The following is a 24,890-nucleotide window of genomic DNA, read 5'->3' as shown; positions in this document are numbered from 1 at the left end:
TTGTATTCATTATTTTTCAGGTTCTAGACTGTTCTAATCTTAAAATATAATTATTTCCAAAATTCACTGATGCAGTTTTGTAACCCTGATTTTTTTTTTTTTGTCCCCGAAACTGTATAATTTTACTAATATAACCTGTTAGTTTGTTAATTAGTCCACTTAAAAAATTAACGTGAATTGGAGAGGACCTCCATGGGAAATGCTGAACAAAACACTTGGGGGAAAAAAATTAGATTAAGAGAGTCTTTGTGAATGACCTGCATAAGCAAAATCACTTAGAAGAAGAAGGAGGAAAAAGAAATTACTTTCTCAAAACATTTTGGGGTTCTCATGCACATTAAATCATTCCCTCAAAAAATAGTACACTCATGCTCATAAATTAAGAATAATGCTGATACATGGTGAAACAACGGTCTGGTGGGCAATTTGCGGGTTTAAACCACCATGGGGTATGACCATGCAGTGCATTTGACTTGCGATTGTCGTATTGTGGTGTTGGCAGCAGTCCACATATGCAGAGGTGTGTTGGTGCATGTCGGAGTACGGTGCAGAAATTTTCAGATGTGCTAATGGTGACTGTGTGTTGAAAATGGCTCAAAGAACACACATTAATGATGTTATAAGGAGTAGAATACTAGGGCGACTGGAGGCTGGTCAACACAGCAGGTCGTAGCACAGGTCCCTCTGTGGGGCACAAAGTTTGATCTCAGGATTATGACAACAAATCCAGCAGACAGGAAACGTGTCCAGTACGGGACGTCCACAGTGTACAACACCACAAGAAGAACATTATCTCACCATCAGTGCCTGCAGACGGCCACAGAGTACTGCAGGTAGCCTTGCTCGGGACCTTACCACAGCCAATGGAACAGTTGTCTCCACACACACAGTCTACAGACGACTGAACAGACATGGTTTATTTGCCCAGATACCTGTAAGGTGCATTCCACTGACCCCTGGTCACAGGAGAGCCCGTAAAGCCTGGTGTCAAGAACACAGTACGTGGTCATTGGAACAGCGGTCTCAGGTTATGTTCACGGACAAGTCCAGGTATAGTCTGAACAGTGATTCTCACCAGGTTTTCATTTGGCATGAACCAGGAACCAGATACCAACCCCTTAATGTCCTTGAAAGAGACCTGTGTGGAGGTCGTGATTTGATGGTGTGGGGTGGGATTATGATTGGTCCACGTACACCCCTGCGTGTCTTGACATAGGAACTGTAACAGGTCAGGTGTATCGGGATGTCATTTTGCACCAGTATGTCCGCCTTTTCATGGGTGCAGTGGGTCCCACCTTACTCCTGATGGATGATAATGCATGGCCCCACCGAGCTGCTATCGCGGAGGAATGCCTTGAAACAGAAGATATCAGGCGAATGGAGTGGTCTGCCTGTTCTCCAGGCCTAAACCCCATCAAGCATGTCTTAGATGCTCTTGGTCGACATATTGCTGCATGTCTTCAACCCCTAGGACACTTCAGGAGCTCTGACAGGCACAGGTGCAAGAATGGGAGGCTATACCCCAGCAGCTGCTCGACCACATGATCCAGAGTATGCCAACCCGTTGTGGGGCCTGCCTGTGTGTGTGTGTGTGTGTGTGTGTGTGTGTGTGTGTGTGCAATGTGATCATATCCCATATAGATGTCAGAGTACATGTGCAGGAAACAGAGGCATTTTGTAGCACATGTATTTTGGGACGGTTTTCTCAACTTATCACCAATACCATGGACTTACAGATCTGTGTCGTGTGTGTTCCCTATGTGCCTATGCTGTTAGCACCAGTTTTGTCTAGTGCCACGTTTTGTGGCACCACATTCTGCAATTATCCTTAATTTATGAGCATGAGTGTACATTTCCATCAGCTAGTTATACTTCTCCTAGTTCAAAAGCTTACTTGTTTGCTTACTGTACTTTTGTTTTCTCGAATTTTGCTGTATTTTATGTATTATGCACATCTATAAACAGCCAGTGTGTACAAAGCCACAGGCTGTCAGAAGCTAGCATCAAACATCTAGGTTTCATTATGTGACTTGCAGTCAGTCAGTAATCAGCTATTATAATGTTAAGTTACTAAGCAATTAATTAATTCAGACCTTGTGTTATGGGTTTACATCCACTAAACAAACAGTACAGTCACTATGTTATTTTCTTAGATTATGTGATAAATTAACTGCAAAAAATCCTGGATAAAAACTAATCATAGAATGTTACTAAGTAACAATACATATCAGCAGATAAAAAATTAATTTCTACAGTGTTGCTTGTGTCATTTAACAACTGTTCACCAAATCCAACAATTATACGAGGATGATCAAAGAAGAAAGGCCAAGAGACTTACTCAGGTCAGTAATGCTTCAGTCACTGCCACATCCCTAAATACTAGCATCCCCTCTGCAAATGGCCTTGTCACTATCGAACAGCATATCTCATTGTCGTTTAGATCCCAAACCTACTATTTTATTCCTTATGTATCTATTTAATGTCATCCTCATGCACACCTACTTCTCCTTTAGGCAAAGATGTACGAACAAATCCATGGCATGAGGGCACCCTCCTGTTTATATGCCAGCTAGAGGAAACCTTTCTAGCCACTCAAAGGCCCTTGTCTTGGTTCAAGTTCACTGGTGATACATTCATGATCTGGACCCAGGGTCAAGAGGGCCTATCATCATTCCCCCATAGCCCAATCTCAGGACTTTCTCTCCCATCCACTTCATATGGTCCTCCTCAGGCCAACATGCCACCTCCCTGGACCTTCTGATGGCTTCATCTAAACCTCTGTCCATATCAGCCCCACTAACCGTCAACAGTACCTGCATTTTTGATAGCTGATGACCTACGCTAAAGAACAACTTCGATATAATTTAGACTCCCGTGGACAACGCACCTGCACTGATGAGCTATCTCTTACACAACATGCTGAAGGCCTTCACAGACAGACATTACCTCTCAATCCCAGTCTGCAGACAGATTTCTCATGCCATGTCCATACATGTCCCCAGTCCTCTGACCACACAAGAAATCAGTTGCAAAGGAGTACCCCCAATCGCCTAATATCATCCCAGGCTGGAGCAAATGAACCATATCCCTCACCAGGCCTTTGACTACTAAACATTCTAATGGAAAACGAATATCTTATCCAAATTCTTCCCAACCTCCTGAAGTAATATTCCACTGCTCACACAATCTACACAATGTCCTGGTCCATCTACATATGACACCTACTCCCAACCCCTGCCACATAGATCTTGCCTATGTGGAAACGCAGGGGGAAGACCGGTCCCTTATAACCACCCAACAAAACTATTCCAGTCCTGTCCACTCCATCCTACTCTGCACTGGTAGAGCTCAGTTTATGATTAGTCATATTGGCAGTAATGAAGATATTAGTGAAACATGAAGGTGGCTCCTGAGGTTGATGATGGTAATGTTCATGTAGCTACCCAAAATCAAAGTCCAGAGCTGTACACGAGCTGTCCAGGGAGCAATCTGAATCATAAACAAAATACAGGCAAGATCAAACACTACTAATCAAGGGGAGTAGGAGCCAGCCATGACAGAGATGGGGCTAACGGTTCAACCTTCATGGGAACCCTAGTCAAAAAACTTCTGTCGATTATGCGGTAAGGGGGTTACTGTTGTTGGTGCGAATTACAAGTGGGTTAAGGGGTGGAAGTGGTTCCATCTACATCGGCTACCACTGCTGGTCACTGTCGACTCCCTGTCAATGCCGAACTCGTGGGCAGAGGTGATGTGATAGCAGGCAGACTGTTGGACAGGTTTGTCCCAGAAGTGGTTGCATAGACCTTGGCTAATCAGTAGCAGAGGGAGGGCTGAAGCCAGTTGTGATGCTTAACCAAACACACCTGCCAGCTGCAACCTCAAATACTTCCTGGCCCCTATTACCAGTAACAATGAACTGGCTCAACCTGACTGAAAGCACGAGTTGCGTGCATAGGTGGTGGGCCCACTGAGTCGTGTAGCAGCCTGAAGAGGGTGCAGAGCCAGTGCCCATGTAAACTTTTGGCCAGGGTACGTAAATTTATGGGTTTGGACCAGTAGGTGGAGAGGAATCTGGTGAGTCTCCCCAAGGCAGCTGTCATTATTTTCTTGCACATCTGCATTTTGAAGGTCCTGACCATCCTCTACATATATACTCCATAAGATATCGAAGTCTCTGAACTGTTTCGATGTCTTCCTTTAATCTAACCTGGTAGAGATCCCAGACATTCAAAGAGTACTCAAGAAGGTCACACTGGAGTCCTATAGACGGTCTCCTTTATAGATGAACCACACTTTCCCTAAATTCTCCCAATAAACCAAAGTCGACCATTTGCCTTCCCTGCCACATTGTGCTCAGCTTGTGAATTGAATACAAAATGTAAAGTGGTGATGGTCATATGCTCAATTTGCCTTCCCTGCCACATTCTGCTCAGCTTGTGAATTGAATACAAAATGTAAAGTGGTGATGGTCATATGCTCAATTTGCCTTCCCTGCCACATTCTGCTCAGCTTGTGAATTGAATACAAAATGTAAAGTAGTGATGGTCATATGCTCAATGCCATTGCATTCACAAAGTTCTCAGAAATGCAGACGCTGTGAATTGCAGGCCATTCTCAGAAACCAGTGGGGTAGGTGCTCCTTCTATTGCAAATATAACACTGTGGTTGTGGCAGCCATTCATGCCACATGCACAAATTAGAGACGTTGTCATCAACTAGCAGTCACATTGCTCCCCAGAATGGTCTTGTGAAATCAACATGTACTTTTTGCCAGGGGTGGTTAGGATGTGGCCAAGGGTTGAAACACTGTGCCAAGACTGATTGATTGTGGGTGCAGACCTGGCAGTTCTAGCCAGTTTTGTGGTGGAATCAGCATCAGGCCAGTCAAACTGATGCCATGCTGTTGCCTTCATTGTGACATACCCCAGTGTTCTGTTTGGAGGATCTTCAGTATGTGAGGGCTGAGCATGGGAGGAACCACTGCCCGGCATTCAGAATCCTATGCAGCACAACATGACACAATCAGTGACTTAAGCATGTGCCACAGTGAAAAATAGATACGCCATTCCAGGTTGGTGCCCTTAGGCAGGTGCTCTGGCCAAACATGCTGTACAACTGGCACCCTGCAAAGTAGCAGGTCAAGGCCTGTTTCCGCAGCAACTTTACATGCCTTAGTCAGGAATTTATTGTGGGTGTGTCACTGATTTGCATCCGAGGCAAAACACAGCTCCTTGTGCCTGTCAAACTGAGCATCTCAGTTCCATGCATAATGAAAAAGTACGTCTGCATTTGAGTGCTGTGTGGTGGTCTGTTAATGGATCTTGTAAATACAGTTACTCAGAAACAATGCCCAACATTGCAGCCACCATGCCATCTTATTGAGAAGTTTCAAATGGGGACCGAATAGTGAAAGGAGGTCTTTCGATCGGTGAAACGTAGTACAGAGAGATATATGTGAAACTGCCTGATGGACTGTATGGTAGTCAATACCTCTTTATCAATTTGTGAATAATTTCTTTGTGCCGCATTTAATGGTTTAGATGCAAAAGCAATGGGCTGGTCCATACTATCAGCATATTTTGTGGGACAGCATGGCACCAATGCCACTGGTAAGTTTGGAGCCGCCCTAAGGCACTTTTTTTAATTTCCAAGAAAGCTTTCTTGCATACATCTGTCTACACAAATACACCTTTTTTTATGCAACTGATTAAGTAGATGAGAAATCTGGTCTGAATGGGAACAAAATTTTGTGTAATAATTTATTTTCCCAGAAACAAAAAACTTTGTTCTTTGGAGCTGGTAAGTTAGTGATTGTGTCCACATGATCCTTTGTGGGTGTGTTACTTTACACTTGTCTCACAGAAACTACATTTATCAAGGTGACAATTTAGCCCATCAAACAACATCTGTAGACTGTGCAGATGCTGCTCCCTGTGGCCCGATAATCACAAATCATCTAAATAATTATTACAGTCTGGGATACCTTGGATTAGTTGCTTAAGATGCCTCTGAAATATCGCAGGAGTGCTTGCAGCACCAAATGGCACTCTGTTACAATAACACATGTCAAATGGCATATTAATCACTAAAAACTGTGTTGTCTGATTATCCATAGGCAATTGAAAGTAGGCATTAGTGAGATCTACCTTTGACAACAGTTCCTGTGGCCTAGAAATTAGATACATATCAACATTTGCTTGAGCATTAAAGGTAGACTTAAAATCGTGACGAATCCTAAGTGATCAATTTGGCTTATTAGCTATGACCGTGAACATTTCCCTCTGGCTGGATGATACTGAGGTATTACTCCCATACTTTGCAATGTAGTTCTGCTTTATCTAGATTGTGCATGGTGAAAGCACTAGACATGTTTTACAAGAGTTAGGCCTGCTGATTGTTTTAAGAATGTGTGTGCCTTTGAAACCTGTTGCACAACCTAACAGGTTCAAACAGTTGCTTATACTGCACATAGAAGGTGTCAAATTCTGTGAATGGTATCACAGTTGAAACTAGATTCACTTGGTCTCGAATTTGGAAACCAAAAAGCATCCAAGCCAAAAACGTTAGTTGAGAGTGGGCGTAGTTTTTGCACCACTTCAGACAGTAAGAGCCCACTCTGGCCTTCTGGCTCAGTTATTTGACTTGCCTTGCAATGAAGAACAAAACTAGGTAAATAGACCTCCCAATCCTCATTTGCCTCTTTGAAGCAAGTGAATGGCAAAGGTGAGACAATGAAGCTGCAGCTGTAGACTATTGTTGGTTTACCACTAGTTGAAACAACAATTTCTGTTGTTGCTATTGGGATTTTCACTGTTGCTGGAATTCCCAGTGATTTTGTTACTCTTGCTGCAATTGCTGCTGCCACAACTTTAGAAATTCAGGATCCATGCTTCACAGGAATAGTTGCATGATGAGAAAATCCTCCTCACCACTATTCTATCCTAGTCTGCATAGGTAGAAAACAGTTCTTGATCACTCACTCTGGCTGTAATGAAGAGGCTGGCAGAACAAACAGGCAGTTCCTGAGTGCAGAGTGTAGCAAAGTCATCTTCAGTGTACACAAACATTCCAGAGTCCAATTTGAATCAAAAACGTAATACAAGTAAGGTCAAAATACTTCACTAATCAATGGCACATCTCTAAGGCTTCAATGAACTAGTGAGACAGACTGACTGACAAGTGTGTGGCAACTGTATTTACAGGCACCTCGTGCAAATAAGTGGCACCATACAACATGCTTGTCGATGTGGCAGCACCTCACCTAGGGACAGGCTGTGGTCAGAGTACCTCTGACCTGTTCTCCATATTGATGCTCAGGAACACCAGGGAAACTGAATCATTGTCAAATACACAGGCTTATGCTGTCCTATCAAATTGCTGAGCCAAAATTTTCAATTTCAAAGGCTGCTTTACAACCCTTGCTATCTGGATCCTTCCACCCAAACACCAGCTTCTCTGAATTACATATATGCAGTTGTTCTTGCAACACATCCTTCAATCTCTTAAATCATTCTGGCCTCAGTTTCCACAGGGCCTTGCCTCTTACCCACTTCTTTTGCTACCCAACGACCCTGACTTTGCTCACCCTGCTCTCTTCTTCACAGTCTCCCTCTTTCTTTGATCTATCTTCTCTGTGTCATCAGGTACTGTTCCTACTGCAGCCCAACTGATTTCACTAGTGACACATTCTTTAGCAGGTGTGTGTGTGTGTGTGTGTGTGTGTGTGTGTGTGTGTGTGTGTGTGAGAGAGAGGGGGGGGGGGGGGGGGGGGGGACATGCACAAGCGTAATTCTATAGTTTTAAAGGAGGATTTGTCGGAAATCTAATGAAGTTTGTAGTCGTATTTATACTCCTAGTGATGACTGAGCACTTCTACTATTTGGTGAGGCATTACTTTTACTCCTCAAATTATTTCCAGAACTAAATTCCATATTAGATGGCTTTTTGCTGATAATACATCATGTTGACAATGAAAACTGATCAGCTAACTCTTGTTTTTAAGTTGTACAATTTTCTTTCCCATGGAGTGGCTGGAATGTCTTTTCTGGGCATCGTTTCTCTAACACTAGAATCCTTTTTTGCTCCACTACAAACTGAATATGATCCACAGAGTCTGCTTGTGACAGAAACATATACAGTAATCTCGCTCCAGTGATTCAGAGAAGATGATAGTTGATAAATTCTGAATTTGGAAGTTTTCTTTGGTTTGAAAGTCTTTCAAGAAACTTCAATTCCAGCCTTATTCATCACAACAGAAATTGTACAGATATCCCATTTCAGTCAAGCTGGCTGTGGTAAAAAGTTTCCCTTTATACCTACAGATTTTAAAAAAGTACTCGCAGTTGAGTCTTTTGTCTGTGCAATGTTTCCTTCCAGCACAATGTCTTACTATGAATGTGTGTAATTATGGAAATGGGATCTCATCATTAGGAATCAGTGCAAGATCTTCTACAAAACAACCGAAAAGAAGCCTGAAATTGGGTACTTTTATGACCATCCAATTAGAACATGGCTTTGCATGTTGTTGGTTATGAACACTTGCTACATCAATTGATAATGTCTCCTTATGATAAGAACTTCACTGCAAACTGTAGTACCTTTCACTATATGGTTTCCATATTAATTTTCCAAATGATATTTTAAATATTGAAAAAAAAAATCATCTTTATCAGGCAGTAAATGCACTTTCTGGAGGAAAAATAACTGGACCCAAAGAGGTTAATGTTAAAATGTGGTAGCAAAGCATCGTTTTAATAAACCAGTTCGGATTTTTACACAGGCAAATATCAATTCGGTACCTGATTTCATCCACATTTACTCTGTAATTTACACATTTTTTGCAGTGATGTTTTTGTAAGTATAATTTGGTCTTCCTCACACCTTCAGGAACAATGTAAATTATTGTAAATACAAATATCACTTAAATCTTTCATTCTGGTTTGATACTGTACACACTATGCAAATATTCATACATTTGAGGAAAAGGAAGGAACTGAGGAGACTGTCACAGCTGTAATAATAATTTCCAGTTGATACCATGTTTGTGACATTTCATTTAAAAAATAGGACGAGTTCTCAGTGTGTGTCTTTTCTGTACAAGATTAATAAAGTTAAGTATATTTAGTTATAAAATAAAATAAGCGTATCACTTATGACACTGATATGTTTCAGTTGCAAAGAGCATTCACAGAATATCACAGCATCCATTCATTACAGGCACTTTAAAAGTAGTAGGAATACTTTAAGTACATATTTTTCTGAGGACATTAAAATAGCTCTCTCTCAAAAATGTTTACATATAAATACTGCATTTTTTGTACAATTCATTAAAACGTCTCATGTGATCAGGTAGGTAAACCTTCTCTTTCAAGGTTAGCGGCTTCTGATGTCCCATCAGACTCAATGGCTGATGTCACAGGACTGTCTGAGGACACTTCCCCATGCTCACTTATTGGTTCCAAGTTGTGATAATCATGATGAGTTCTCCTTTGCATAGGCATTAATGCAGCTTCTATAAGCTCAAAATCACTCTCCAACATATCTGTTGCACTTGCTGCTCGGGCAGGTGACACTGACGGTACTGGTATGGCCGCACTTGGAATGTACTGTGGAGGTGGCGGACTCTCCTCTGGCATTGTGGTTTCTTGACTTGGTACTTCTTCTGAAGCAGATGTTTGGAAAGGTAACTGCTGCGAAGCAAGGATGTTACTTATCTTCTCTTCAAACTCGCTGATAGTGTCTGTTTCAGAACGTGGCTGTATGTTGATAATTGTAGCATCCCGCTGTGCGGAAGCTATTGGAGAAGAAACAAATGTAGTAACTGGCTGGGTAGATCCTGCAGATGTTGTAATGGTGCTAGTTGTTGTTACAGTAGCAGATGGAAGGGAGACAGAAGTAGTTAACACCATATCACTGGGTACTACTGTTGCGGTAGCAGTGGTTGATGTAAAATGTGATACTGGAGGCAAGATTGCAACCACAGGTTCATGTTCAGGTTTTATGTTTGGTTCATATATATTCAGCTCTGTACACGGTGATTCACTAATTGAAATATGGGTTTCAGCAAGCTGATCAGGCTCTGGCTTTGGATGAGGGACAGTCCTTGGGGATCCCTCAAATAATTGTTGTTGTAAACTACGAGTTAAACTACTAGCCAGTTGCTGCCGAGGAATGTCACTCTTCGGATCAGAAATTTTTCTTTTTATATCTTTGACAGCCGATGAATAGGTAGAAATGGGTAAGAAGGTTTGTCGTTTAGGGGGACTATTGGGAATTATAACTCTTGTAGTCATACTCTGCTGCTCTCCTGCAGCAGCTGGTTCAGTTATAGTCACAGAAGGCGATGACGTTACACTGTCTCTCCTGTAAATGAATAAATAAAACGAAATATGTTAGCATGTCAAAATAAATCAACATTATATATTTAAACAGGTGTGTTGTGCTGTTATTCTGCTTACCAGTCTTCTTTCACTGATCTCAACCCTCTTTTGAATATTTCTGTAACTTTTGATGATGATGGTGATGGATATGTATCTGAGACAGCTACTGAAAAAGGTAAACACGTATGTATAATACAGTCCCCATAGAACTTAAAATATTACTGTTTCTACTCTGATTTGTAACATTAGAACTGTTGCTTACAATGGGCATTACTGTTGCAGTCTGGATAGAAGGTTATCTTGCCAGAGCTACAGCTGGCATCACTCCCATCATCTGCTACTGATAAATCAACAGCCTTAATTTCAGCAGACAGATTCTGAAAAGAGAATATGACTTGAGCATGGTTCATCTGTGAAATACTTAAAAATTAGTAATAACAAAAATTAGCCTGTAAAATAGAATATTTCTGCACTTTTTTAAATTAAGCTACTAATAGCAGCAGTATGAAATAGACATTTTTCAGATTACTATGAGATGTTGCTGATGTTCAGCATAACCACTATTTACAGCACACAAAGAAGCTGAAGAGTTATAGAATGCTGCAAGCTGCAGGAAGAGCTGGTTTGAGAACATTTCACCAAACAAGTGACTTATCCTTTGGTACCCCCTCCTTCCCCCTTTTCCCTTAAACTTTCATCCACCTGAATTTTCACTTCTAACTGTGATACACACTGTACACAAATCTTGCACCTAGACACTCCTGATGCTCCTCTCGCATTGGTGTCCCAAGCTGCTACTTCTAATTGTCTAAAGTTGTCTTCTAATTGCTTCAAGTCCCGTATAAAACCCTCACAGCCTCAAATGGCCACTAGTGTCGCTTGTGCCTTAAACTGGCCATGGATGCAGGTGGAGGAGCACTTTGGGGACCGCATTCTGGCTCTGGAGTACCCAGAGGCCGCTGGCATGGGCTTCGATTGGCTGTCACATTCTCCGGATCTGAACACATTTGACACTTTTTTTTGAGGCTATATTAAAGATAAGGTGTACAGCAATAACCCCATTGCTGAGCTGAAAACAGCCATTCAGGAGGTCATTGACAGCATTGCTGTTCCAACAGTTCAGTGAGTCAGACAGAACTTTACTATTAGTTTGCGCCACATCGTTACCAATGATGGCAGCCAAATCGAACATGTCATAACCTAAATCTGAATATCTGTAGTGATATTTACATGTTGAATAAAGTGTGTGCATGCCATAGATTGTAACTAATTTATGTTTTGTTTCATATAATTCAGTAATTGTCATTCTGTATATAAGATAAAGCGTTAGTAGGATGATGTGGTAGGATGTGGCGGGAGTCTGTGTTCCCCATGTATAAAAAAAACTAGGTTGGTGTGCTCATTGCATGGCATACTCTACATCTGGAAATCACATCAAGTATCAAATCTCACTACTACAGTTTATAGCTATTTTATTCCAGTTTCAATTATACTTTACTGTACGGGATGTTTTGAAAATTTTGTCTCAATCGCAATGCTGCTGTTTCCCAACATTTTGAGGCTCTTCTCTATATATAACATAATGTTAATCTATACATTTGATCCATTCTGATGTTGTTGGATATGAATTGAGGTGACAAAAGTCATGGGATAGCAATAAGCACATATACAGATGGTCGTGGTGTTGCATACACAAAGTATAAAAGGGCAGTGCATTGATGGATCTGTCATTTGTACTAAAGTGATTCAAGTGGAAATGTATCCTATGTGATTATGGGTGCACAACAGGGATTAACAAACTTTGAACACAACGTGGTAGTTGGAAATGGGACATTCCATTTTGGAAATCATTAGGGAATTCAATATTCGGAGGCCCATAGTGTCAAGAGTGTCCCGAGAATACCACATTTCAGGCACTACCTCTCACCACGGACAACTCAATGGTCAACGGTCTTCACTTAATGACCGAGAGCAGCAGCATTTGCATTGCATGAACTAACTGCAGGAATCAATGTGGGGTGTATTGTCAACATATCTGTTAGGATGGTGTAGAGAAATTTGGCATTTGTGGACTATAGCAGCAGACGATCAACAGAAGTGTATTTGATAACAGCACATCAACTGCAACACCTCTCCTGGAATCATGATGATATCAGTTGGACCCTAGATGACTGGAAAACCATGACCTGATGAGATGAGGCACAATTTCAGTTGGTAAAAGCTAATGATAGGGTTTGAATGTGATGCAGACCCTCTGAAGCCATGGACCCCCGTTGTCAATATGGCACTAGGCAAGCTGGTTGCAACTCCATAATGGTATGGGCTGTGTTTACATAGTACAGACTGGGTCCTCTGGTCCAGCTGAATCAATCATTGACTGCAAATGGTTATGTTCAGCCATTCATAGATTTCATGTTTCCAAATGTCACAAGGTCACAATTGGTTTGGGAAACATTCTGGACAATCTGAGCAAATGATTTGCCCACCCATGTCACTCAATATGAATCCCACTGAACATTTATGGGACATAATTGAAAGGTCAATCTGTACAAAATCCTGCACTGGCAACACTTCTGTGATTATGGATGGCTATAGAGACAGCATGGCTCAATATTTTTGCAAGGGACTTCCAACAACTTGTTGAGCCCATGCCACATCGAGCTGCTGCAGTATGATGGGAAAAGGAGGTCCAATATATTAGGTGGTATCTCTCAACTTTTTTCACCTCAGTGTATTAGTTTATCGAGATACATGAACAACTTGGAGATTGTTTTTAACAGACAGTTTCTTCACAAAGTGTACTGCTCTGGATTTAAATAATTTCCCAGCAGTTTTATATACAATTGAATAACAGCTTGATGGTATTCTGTGGTGTTCTATCATAGGTTAAGGCATATGACTAACTTGTTGGTTGTCTCACCTATCTAGTTAGATAACAATGAAAACCATCAAATGTAGTTGGGTAGACAAAATATCTACTCACCAAGCAGCAGCAGAACACACGCATAAAAGAAGATTACAATTAGGCATGCTTTCAGAGCCAGAGACTCCTTCTTCAGGCAGAATGGTTGAAAGGGAAGGAAGAGGGTGCAAGAAAAGGACTGAAGAGGTCTAGGAAAAGGGGTAGATTTCAGAAAAGTCACCCAGAACCACAGGTCAAGGGAGATTTACCGGATAGGATGAGAAAGAAAGACTGACTGTTGAGAACTGCACCAGACGAGATGTTAAAACCTGAGAACTTAAAGGTGGAAGACAGGGTAATATGCAAGACAGAGATTACTGCCAAAACATTGTGTACGAGTTAATAAGAGTGAAAAGTTAAGTGCACTGTATGTAACAGAGGTGGAACTTGTTCCCACCTGTCGAGTTCTGAGAAACTGGTATCTGGAGGAAGAACCCAGATGGCACCTGTCACGTTGTATAGCATACACTGCAACAGGATACTGTATGTTGCCAGTATACACCCTCTGCCAAAGCCCATTTGTCCTAACTGATAATTTGGTGGTAGTTATGCCAATGTAAAATGCCTAACAGTGTTTGCATAACAGCTGGTATATGATGTGTCATTTCAAAGGTGGCTTTCCCTTTGACATTGTATGTTTTGCCAGTTACAGGGCTGGTATAGGTGGTGGTAGGAGGAGGATGATGCATAGGGCAAGTCTTGCAGCAGGGATGGTCACAGAGGTAGGAGGCATAGGGTAGGGAGATGGGTGCAGAGGGAGCATACAGTCAGACAAGAATATTGCGGAAATTGAGAGGTTGACTAAAAGCAATTCTCGGTGTAGTGGGAAAAATCTCAGACAGAGTGTATCTCATTTCAGGGCATGATTTTAGGAAGTCATGGTCTTGTCAAAGTAGCTGATTAAGACATTCCAGACTGGGATAATACTGAATGACCAGTGCTCCGTGAATGATCAGTGGTGTGTTCCAAAGTTGTTTTTTGGAGGGATCAGGTGTACCGAGATTGGATGTGATGTCCAGGGAAATCTGCTTTCGAACTAGGCTGGTGGGGTAATTACATCAAGTGAAAGCCGAATTGAGAGTGGTGGCCTACTGCTGTAAAGAGTCTGCATACGAACAAATATGTTTGCCTCGAATTCCAAGGCTGTATGGGAGGGAACATTTGACATGGAAAGAATGGCAACTGTAAAAATGTAAGTAGGTTTAATGTGGAAAGAAGTATGCAGCTAGGATGAGATCAATATCAAGGAAAGTGGCACGGACCATGTGAAATTTAACTGGGAGATAATATTCAGAGCTTCCAGTAATTTTAACAGGTCAGCCTCACCACGAGTCCACATTGTAAAGATGTCATCAATGTATCTGAACCAAACCACGGGCTGAAGACTTATGGATCCCAACAAAGCACCCTCCAAGTGACCCACAAAAAGGTTGGCATAGGAAGGAGCCATCCTGGTTCCCATGGACATAACCCTGATCTGTTTGTATGTCTACCTCTCAAAGGTGAAGCAGTTGTTGGTAGGTATAAAATTGATTAAGGTGAGCAGGAAGGATGTTATAGGTTTGGAATCAGGTGAGTGATGACTGAGGAAATGTTCAACAGCAGACAGACCTTGTATATGGGGGATGATGGTATAGAGGCTGGTGGCAACAATGGTAATGAGCAAGGTTGTGTTGGGAGTGGGATGGCACGGATTTCAGACAATCCAGCAAATGGTTCGTAACTCTGATAAAGGAGGGAAATCTTTGTAATATGGTTTGCAGATGCTGATCAACTAAGGCAGATACACGTTCAGTGGGTGCTTTGAAGCCAGCCACTATAGGACAGCCAGGATGATTGATCTTAGGAAGAAAGTAAGAGGTGGGGTGTGTGGTTTGATTGGGGTGAGAAGTTCTATGGATTGAGGTGTTAGTCCTTGTGAGGGGCCTGAGGTTTTAAGGAGGGACTGCAGGTCAGTTTGAATCACAGGGATGGAATCTTTATGGCAGACGCTGCATGTAGAGGAGTCAAACAGATGGCGTAGACCTTCACTAACATACCCCTTTCGATCAAGTACCACAGTGGTAGATCCTTTGTCTGCTGGGAGGATAATGATGGAGTCATCAGCTGTTAGGGAACATAGAGCCTAGAGTTCTGCAGAGGACAGGTTGGGATCATGTTGTAGCGATCTGGGGAAGGATTATGAAGCAATGCTGGATATGAGAAATTCTTGAAAGGCTTGTAAGGGATGATTTTGAGGTAGCGGTGGTGGATCAAGTTGGGATAATGGTCAAAACTGTTCAATGCAGGGTTCTATGTCAGGTTCACTGTTGGAAAGGTTTTGGGATTGGGTTGCAAAGTGATATTTCCAGTCGACATTTCATGTAAAGGAAAGTAGGTCATTCACCAAAGCAGCATGATTAAATGCAGGTTTAGGACTGAAAGTGAGACCCTTCAATAATACAGATAATTCAGGAGGGGAGAATGCTTTAGATGAGAGGTTGAGGACACTGTACTGTTGTGACTGGTTCTTGTAATTACGGGTTATTCTTGGTCTGGGTGGCACTCGTGAAGGTTGTTGGATGTTAAGGAGGTTGACCAAGCTTGGTCTGTAGGAGAGCACTGGTGGTTGGTGGTGTGGCTGTGTAGGGAGCTGCAAAGGGCCATGAAGGGAAATACCACTGATCAGATAGTTTAGGAGAAGGTGCGATAGCTTTTTGAGGTGAAGTCTGGCATTGTTGCAGTCTGAAGTTGGCTTGGTGGATGATACCATCCAAGGACACATGAGGGGAAGGTAACTGCAGGATTTTATAAAATAAAATAAATAAAGAAAAGAAAAGAAAAGGTCTAGTGGAGTGGAAATTGGCTGATGAGGCATATAGGACAGATTAGCTTGGTAAGAGCAAGGTATTAGAGTATTTGAAACTATAAAAGAGCCTAGTGTAGAGTAGGATTACATCCAGAAACAGGGACTTTCAATGTTAGGCCTTCTGGAGTAACTCCTAGGGATAAGCAAGTTTCAAGAAAGAAAATGTGGGACCTTAGTTCTGATAGTGCAAAATCTGTTTTTGAAAAGAACATATGTAATATGTGATATGATTCATCATGGCAAGAGAGGATGGTTTGGAGTGTTATAAATTGTGAGAGTGGCAAAAAAGATAAGCAGAGGGCAGATAAAAGATAGAAAAATGGAAGGAAAGCACAGAAAAAATTTGGGAAAAAATCAGAAAAATTTGTACAAAAATCGTGAGAACAGACACTGCTTAACAAGAGGTAATGACTGGATAAAAATTTCTCACCAGAAAAGTGGTCTATATGATACGAAAAATATGATAGGAAAAGAAAAAAAATCTGTTGGGAAAGTTGTGAAAATACACAAATTTTAAAAACTGGATGAACAGAAAGTCGTAGGAGAAAATGTAAACTACTTAGCTTGGAAAGTAAAGTAACATAGGAGATGAGAGTAAAAGTCGATCAGAGCAGTTTGGTGTGGGGTGGGGGGAGGTGGGGAGGGGGAAATTTGCACAAAGACGTAAAAGAATTATATATAAACAAGAGAAGTGGAAGGTGGGAAAGAAACTAGCTGTCAAATTTGTGAATAAATTTGCAAAAGATGATCGGGAGGAGGCCCTGCAGTGTAGTGGCCTGTAAATAGTTATAGGCAAATTCATAAATAACAATGGAACTGTTATACACAAATAGAAAAGGGCCCGTCTTTGTGTACAGAATTCGGTACCCCAAAAGATGTAGGGGCAACGTGTTGATTAACCTTGATACAGGTAAATAAGCATGGCGATTAGCACGTAAGGTAGAAAACAGACAACTGTTCGAACAAGACAGTTGACAACAAAGATTGACAAGAGGGTTACATAAGAAGGAATGATGGCCACATGGGCTAATATAACAAGGAAAAGAATGAAGGTTTATAATATAATGTAATTGGGTAGATAAAAAAATCTACTCACCAAGCTGTGGCAGAACACAAACTGATTTTAGCAGTAATCTCTCTCTTGCATATTACCCTGTCTTCCACCTTTAAACTCTCAGGTTTACATATCTCATCTGGTGCAGTCCCCAACAATCAGTCTTTCCTTCTCATCCTGTCTGGCAGGTCTCCCCGAGCTGCGGTTCTGGGTGGCTTTTCCGCAATCTACACCTTTAACTAGACCTCTCCATTCCTTTTCCTTCACCCCTCTTCCTTCCCCTTCAACCCTTCTGCCTGAAGAATGAGACACTGCCTCAGAAGTGTGCCTAATTATAACTGTCTGTCATATGGTATGCATCAGAATTTTGTGTAAATCATATTGCTATAAGTTTTGTAACAACCTGCATTCTGCAATGATCTTTATGGTCTGTATATATATGAGCTGTATACAGGAACTTTTATTTTTGCCTTATGCATTCTTCTAACATGTCTATTTCATCCTTTTTGTAATGCTTTTAGTCCCACAGAGAATGAGATGGTTGTCTGTGAGGGCAAAAACAAATAATCAGTACCCTTGTATTATCAGGATGTACTTCTACCTTGTACTAAATTCTTACATCATTTATCATTGTCAGCTCTTGAGAAAGAAGATGGCTTGGCATACTTTGTTCTTCCAATGTGATATCTGATAACTTGAACTGATCAACAACAATGGCAAAGCTTCTGGCTAATGTACTTGTTTGGACAGATCAGAAGATGCATGGAAACAATTTGTGAATTTCAAATCTTGAAGAAACTATGTACTCAAAAACACACCACATAGGAATTATCTTAATAAGACTGAAAATGGTGGATGTGATATATACGTACAGACCATTAACTGATTACAATTTCAGAAAAAAATTGGATGACTTATTCATGAAGAAGAGCTTCACAAATTGAGCAAGTCAGTAATGCGTTGGTCCACCTGTGGCTCTTGGCCCTTATGCACACAGTTATTTGGCTTAGCACTGATTGACAGAGTTGTTGGGTGTCCTTCTGAGGGATATTATGCCAAAGTCCATAAAACTGGTGCAATAGATCATGAAAGGTCTAACCCATAATGCTCCAAACAGTCTCAGTTGGGGAGAGATCTGGACACATTGCTGGCCCAAGGTAGGGTTTGGCAAACACGAAGACAAGAAGTAAAGATGCTTGCATCTGTGGGCAGCATTGTCTTGCATAAATGTAAGCCATGGATGGCCTGCCATGAAAGGCAACAAAACGGGGTGTAGAGTATCGTCAACGTACAACTACACTGTAAAAGTTGCGCAGCTGAGAACCAAAGGGACGCTGATGTGAACAGAAATGACATCCCATACCATTAGCCCTGGTAATCAGGTTGTATAGAGAGTGGCAGTCAGGTTGGTATCCTGTCGCTGTCCAGGGCATCTCTAGACACATCTTCGGCCTGGAATCTCATTGACTGGAGTAGTGATGAGCCCTGATTCGATTTAAGTCCAAATGACCAGCAAAGACGTGTCTGGAGATGCCTTTGACTGCAGTAGGATACCAACCTATCGACAGTCATAAGGCACGAAAAACCAGGAATGACAGTCTGGGGTACCATTTAGTTTCACAGCAAGACCCCTTTAGTTGTCATCTGTGTCACCCTTACAGCACAGCATTATATCAGTGATATTCTATGCTCCATTTTGTTGCCCCTTCATGGCAACCCATCCTTGGCTTACATTTCAGCAAGATAATGCCCACCTACACATGGCGACAATTTCTACGCTTGTCTTCGTGCTTGCCAAACCCTACCTTGGCCAGCAAAGTCATTGGATCTCTCCCCACTTCAGAACCTTTGGAGGATAATGGGCAGAGCCCTCCTACCACCTTGGGATTGTGATGATTAATGCACCAATTGGACAGAATTTGGCAAGTTACCCTAAGGAGGACTTCCACCAATTATATCAATTGATGCCAAGCTGAACAACTGCTTATATAAGTGCCAAAGGTGGACCGACACTTATTGACTTGCGCAATTTGTGAAGCTCTTTCTCTTGAACAAATTACCCATTTTTTCTGAAACCATAATCATTTGTTTGTCTTTATATGTACATCACATCTACTGATTTTTGTCTCATTTGGATAATTCTTTTATTGTTGGCTTTTTTTCCTCCTTAGAGTGTATTTTATCTATGCACTGGACCACAGGTTTGTGTTTATGCGTGTGTGTGTGTGAATGTGTGTACCTCTACCAGAGAAAGAGCAAGAGCAAGAGCTCAGAAGCTTGTATAAACAGTTTCCTCTGTGTCACACAACAGTCAGCTATAGGTGAGTGAATGCATTTCCATTAAATTAACAATCATCCATACCCTTGATATTTTCCTCTGACCAAGATTGTTTTTACGAGGTGGAATCAGCTGTGAGGCTTCTGTTGATTCATGGTCTTCTTCAACTCCTTCACCAGCTCCCTGGTGCGATTTTGGAGCATGTTCTTTAGGTGCCACCATCTGAATTGCTGAGCCAATGGTGTTAGTTGATCCAGCCAGAGATATATCAGACATTCGGAACATTTCGTCCTATGGACAGACAACAGATGTGTTTATTAAACCAATGAAATTAAAAAGCAAATGAGAAACAATAATATCTGGTTCAGTTTCACATGTTCTAAGGTTAATGTCTTTCTTTAACAGAGCAATTAAGAGTAATGAGGCTTGCTTAAGGAAAAGTTTAGACAAAGAAACCATTAATGGGGCAATCTTGGCACTCATTTGAAGGCTTTGTGGAACCATGGAAAATCGATATCAGAACAGTTGTATTAAGATTAGAGTCCAGCTTCTAACGTATCAGTGAATTTTATCATTGCTCTGAGGAAGCCTTGATTACACTGTGAATGAGATCAAGAACAGAGAGATGAGGAAACAGTGAAGCATTTTTTGGCTGTAAATATTTCACTTTTGTATTACACACACACACACACACACACACACACAAGCATTGTCTGTACAGGACAGATGAGGTTAACACTAAATTTAATATAGTCATAACTGAATCCTCATCCCTCTTTGAATAAGTTTTTCAAAATATGATTGTTAGAAACAATACTTCTGCATCCCTGAAAAAACCATAGATCACACAGGGAGTCAAGCAGTCGTGCAAAACAAAGACAGACCTTTACACTGTGGTTAGAATATCTAAGGACACAATAAAACTCGTCATTATAAAATGTACTGTAAGATCCTAAAGAAATTGATAAAATAGTCAAAAGCATTCTATTACAAACAAGAAACTGATACCTCTAACCACAAGATGAAAACTATTAGGCATTTTGTTAGAGAGGGGGAGGGAGGGGGGGGGGGGGAGAATAATATAACTTTAGAAGACTTCAAAAAACAAACACGAATGAAATCTGGACACATGATCAATATTTTCAACGAACACTTCTTATCAGCATCAGCATAGACAAGCTACAAGGGCTCTGTTAATGAAACATTGAATCTTATGCAAAATACTATTCCCAGAAATATTGGTATAATTCACATTTGCTTCATCTGAAATTTGAAAAAGAATCAACTCTCTGAAGAATAAAAATTCCACTGGAGTAGATATCTCAAACAATATGTTGAATAAAAGATTTTGGTTCTATTAGTGATGTACTTAGCCAGATTCTTGATGCATCAACAAGGAACTGTGCCTGAAGGCTCAAATATGCTGTTGTGAAACCTCTCTTCAAGGAAGGTGAAAAAATAGAAGTTACAAATTACAGGTCAATTTCTCTATTGACTGCTTTTTCGAGGATTCTAGAAAAGCTCATATCTACAAGAATTTTGGAACATCTAACAGATTTGATATTCTCAGAAAAAGATAGTTTGGTTTCCGAAGGATCTGGCAACCAAACAAGCAATCTTTGCTTTTATAAATAAAGTTCTAGAATCTCTAAAGGACAAAATGTTGACAACAGAACTGTTTTGTGATTTATCAAAAGCCTTTGGCACTGTAAACCATCAAGCATTATTACAGAAATATGTGGTGTATCAGGTGGTTACAGTCACATCTCAATGATAGGAAGCAGAAAGTGTTATTGGACAGTTGAGACAATTTTTGTAGTGGTCCGTCTTGATCAGAATGGAAGATCATTAAACGTGGAGTGCCACAAGGTTCTATTCTTGGTCCTTTACTGTTCCCGATATTTACAAATGACCTACCACAGACCGAGCGAGGTGGCGCAGTGGTTAGCACACTGGACTCGCATTCGGGAGGACGGCGGTTCAATCCCGTCTCCGGCCATCCTGATTTAGGTTTTCCGTGATTTCCCTAAATCGATTCAGGCAAATGCCGGGATGGTTCCTTTGAAAGGGCACGGCCGCTTTCCTTCCCAATCCTTCCCTAACCCGAGCTTGCGCTCCGTCTCTAATGACCTCGTTGTCGACGGGACGTTAAACACTAACCACCACCACCACCACCTACCACAATGTATAAAGCTAATTTTATCACTTTTGAGATGACACCAACATTATGATTGGTGCCCACAAAAATCCTCAGGGAACTATTAACAATACCCTCACTGATTTAGTAAAATGGTTTGGTGTCAATAGAGCCTTATTATACTTTAATGAAACTAACCACACTCAGTTTACAGCAACTGCCAAAACTCAGGAAGAACTAACTGATGTGTGCCACATAGACAAATAGAAGGTGTTGAACAACAAATTTCCTGGGTGTAAACTGATCATCATATAATAAATCTTCACAAGAAGCTCAGCACACTAATTTTTGCCATACATATTACTTCTGAGAGTGGGAACTTAAACAGTATGAAAGCAGCATACTGTGGATACTTCTCTAATGACATATGGAATTAAACTTTGTGGAAACCAGTCACCGCCAAAGGATATATTTTTGGCCCAAAAACCTGTTGTAAGAATAATGAGTGGTGTAGACTGTAAATCTAGTTGTACAAACCTTTTCCGGAAACTAAAAATTCTTACTACTACTTCTCAATACATATATTTTCATTTACTTGTTTCAGCAGTAAAAATACTGAGTCATATAAAAGAAACAGTGAATATAATGAATACAATGAAAGAAGGAAGCATGATTTCCACAATGATTGGAAGTCCACATTCAGGGAGCCTCTGAGGCAATTTATTCTGGAAAGGTAATTTTACAGTTTGGATGAGTTTCTTACTCACAATGAAAACAATATATATACATATATATTCTAGAACTATAAAATATATGTATGATTTAATACAATGTAAGACTGAACAATTGTGTAAAAAACTAAAAACTCCGCCCGAACAGGCTATGAAGGCCCAACCGTACCGTCTGGCTACCGCGTCATCCTCAGCCCACAGGCATCATTGGATGCAGATATGGAGGAGCATGTGGTTAGCACTCTACTCTCCTGGCCATATGTCAGTTTATGAGGCTGGAGCCACAATTTCTCAATCAAGTAGCTCTTCAGTTTGCCTACAAGGGCTGAGTGCACCCTGCTTGCCAAAAGCACTCGACAGATTGGATGGTAACCCATCCAAGTGCTAGCCCGGCCCAGCAGTGCTAAACAAATGTGTCAGGAAAGTGTTATCACTGAGGCAAGGCCGTTGGCGGAACAATTATGGAGTTACTCGAAAGATGATGAAACTTACCAAACAAAAGCGCTGGCAGGTCGACAGACACACAAACATACACACAAAATTCTAGCTTTCGCAACCAATGGTTGCCTCGTCAGGAAAGAGGGAAGGAGAAGGAAAGACAAAAGGATATGGGTTTTAAGGGAGAGGGTAAGGAGTCATTCCAATCCCGGGAGCGGAAAGACTTACCTTAGGGGGAAAAAAGGACAGGTATACACTCGCACACACACACATATCCATCCACACATACACAGACACAAGCAGACATTTGTAAAGGCAAAGAGTTTGGGCAGAGATGTCAGTCGGGGCGGATGTACAGAGGCAAAGATGAAGTTGAAAGACAGGTGAGGTATGAGCGGCGGCAAATTGAAATTAGAAATTAGCGGAGATTGAGGCCTGGCGGATAGCGAGAAGAAAGGATATGCTGAAGGGCAAGTTCCCATCTCCGGAGTTCTGACAGGTTGGTGTTAGTGGGAAGTATCCAGATAACCCGGACGGTGTAACACTGTGCCAAGATGTGCTGGCCGTGCACCAAGGCATGTTTAGCCACAGGGTAGGAGCTCCTACCCCTGTAACTGCCCCCGGTGTAAAACCTGTCCCATGCACCCTCCCACCACCACCTATTCCAGTCCTGTAACCCGGAAGGTGTACACGATCAAAGGCAGAGCCACGTGTGAAAGCACCCACGTGATTTACCAACTGACCTGCCTACACTGTGAAGCGTTCTATGTGGGAATGACCAGCAACAAACTGTCCATTCGCATGAATGGACACAGGCAGACAGTGTTTGTTGGTAATGAGGATCACCCTGTGGCTAAACATGCCTTGGTGCACGGCCAGCACATCTTGGCACAGTGTTACACCGTCCGGGTTATCTGGATACTTCCCACTAACACCAACCTGTCAGAACTCCGGAGATGGGAACTTGCCCTTCAGCATATCCTTTCTTCTCGCTATCCGCCAGGCCTCAATCTCCGCTAATTTCTAATTTCAATTTGCCGCCGCTCATACCTCACCTGTCTTTCAACTTCATCTTTGCCTCTGTACATCCGCCCCGACTGACATCTCTGCCCAAACTCTTTGCCTTTACAAATGTCTGCTTGTGTCTGTGTATGTGTGGATGGATATGTGTGTGTGTGCGAGTGTATACCTGTCCTTTTTTCCCCCTAAGGTAAGTCTTTCCGCTCCCGGGATTGGAATGACTCCTTACCCTCTCCCTTAAAACCCATATCCTTTTGTCTTTCCTTCTCCTTCCCTCTTTCCTGACGAGGCAACCATTGGTTGCGAAAGCTAGAATTTTGTGTGTATGTTTGTGTTTGTTTGTGTGTCTGTCGACCTGCCAGCGCTTTTGTTTGGTAAGTTTCATCATCTTTCTTTTTAGATATATTTTTCCCACGTGGAATGTTTCCCTCTATTTTTATATATATATATATATATATATATATATATATATATATATATATATATATATAATTTTCTGTGTTGAACTTATGTAAAACACAAATGTGACCTAGCATTACTACTGTCTTTTTGTAACATTACTATCTACATACTGATTTGTTTAGAAAGGTCACACAAATGGTCAGGTAAAATGAAATGAAGAAGAATAATACTGACACACACTATATCCTTATGATCTTATCACAGACAGATTGATGAAGAAAGAAACACATAAGATATAAAATAGAAATAAAATACCATGGCAATACTCAAGTAAAAGCCACATTGTACACTGTTTCTGCTTCTCACTCTACCTAGAACAACTGTATTATGAAAAGAATAGATCGCTACTCACCATACAGAGCAGACATTGAGTTGCTGACAGGTGCAAAGAAAAGACTGCTGTACTTTTAGGCTTTTGACCAAAAGGCCTTCTTCCAAATATAAAACACATACACATTCACACAAGCGAACTCTCTCACATGACCATTTTCACTGGCTGCTGAGGCCAGACTGTGACTCACCAACCTGTCCTTTTCACAATATTGTCATTATTCTGTCCTGGACTATCCACTATTTGA

The 24,890-nt window shown here is 41.3% G+C and overlaps 1 protein-coding gene across 3 annotated transcripts in view; it reads right to left on the bottom strand.

Moving 5' to 3' along the window:
• Positions 1 to 8,727: 8,727 nt before the first annotated feature.
• Positions 8,728 to 24,890, bottom strand: part of LOC124795301 — a 558,174-nt gene continuing 542,011 nt past the window's right edge. For 2 of the 3 annotated variants that reach the window (XM_047259263.1, XM_047259264.1), the window contains 4 exons: positions 19,609 to 19,815; positions 10,645 to 10,759; positions 10,461 to 10,548; positions 8,728 to 10,365 (listed from right to left, as the gene is read on the bottom strand). In XM_047259263.1, the coding sequence (XP_047115219.1) occupies positions 9,348 to 10,365; positions 10,461 to 10,548; positions 10,645 to 10,759; positions 19,609 to 19,815 (1,428 nt within the window). In that variant the 3' untranslated portion in view covers positions 8,728 to 9,347. The remainder of the gene's footprint in view (positions 10,366 to 10,460; positions 10,549 to 10,644; positions 10,760 to 19,608; positions 19,816 to 24,890) is intronic. The other variant, XM_047259265.1, reaches the window with a different exon arrangement.

The sequence above is a fragment of the Schistocerca piceifrons genome, chromosome 4 (assembly GCF_021461385.2).
Source record: "Schistocerca piceifrons isolate TAMUIC-IGC-003096 chromosome 4, iqSchPice1.1, whole genome shotgun sequence".
Lineage (NCBI taxonomy): Eukaryota > Metazoa > Arthropoda > Insecta > Orthoptera > Acrididae > Schistocerca > Schistocerca piceifrons.
This window is presented reverse-complemented; position numbering and strand designations above follow the sequence as displayed.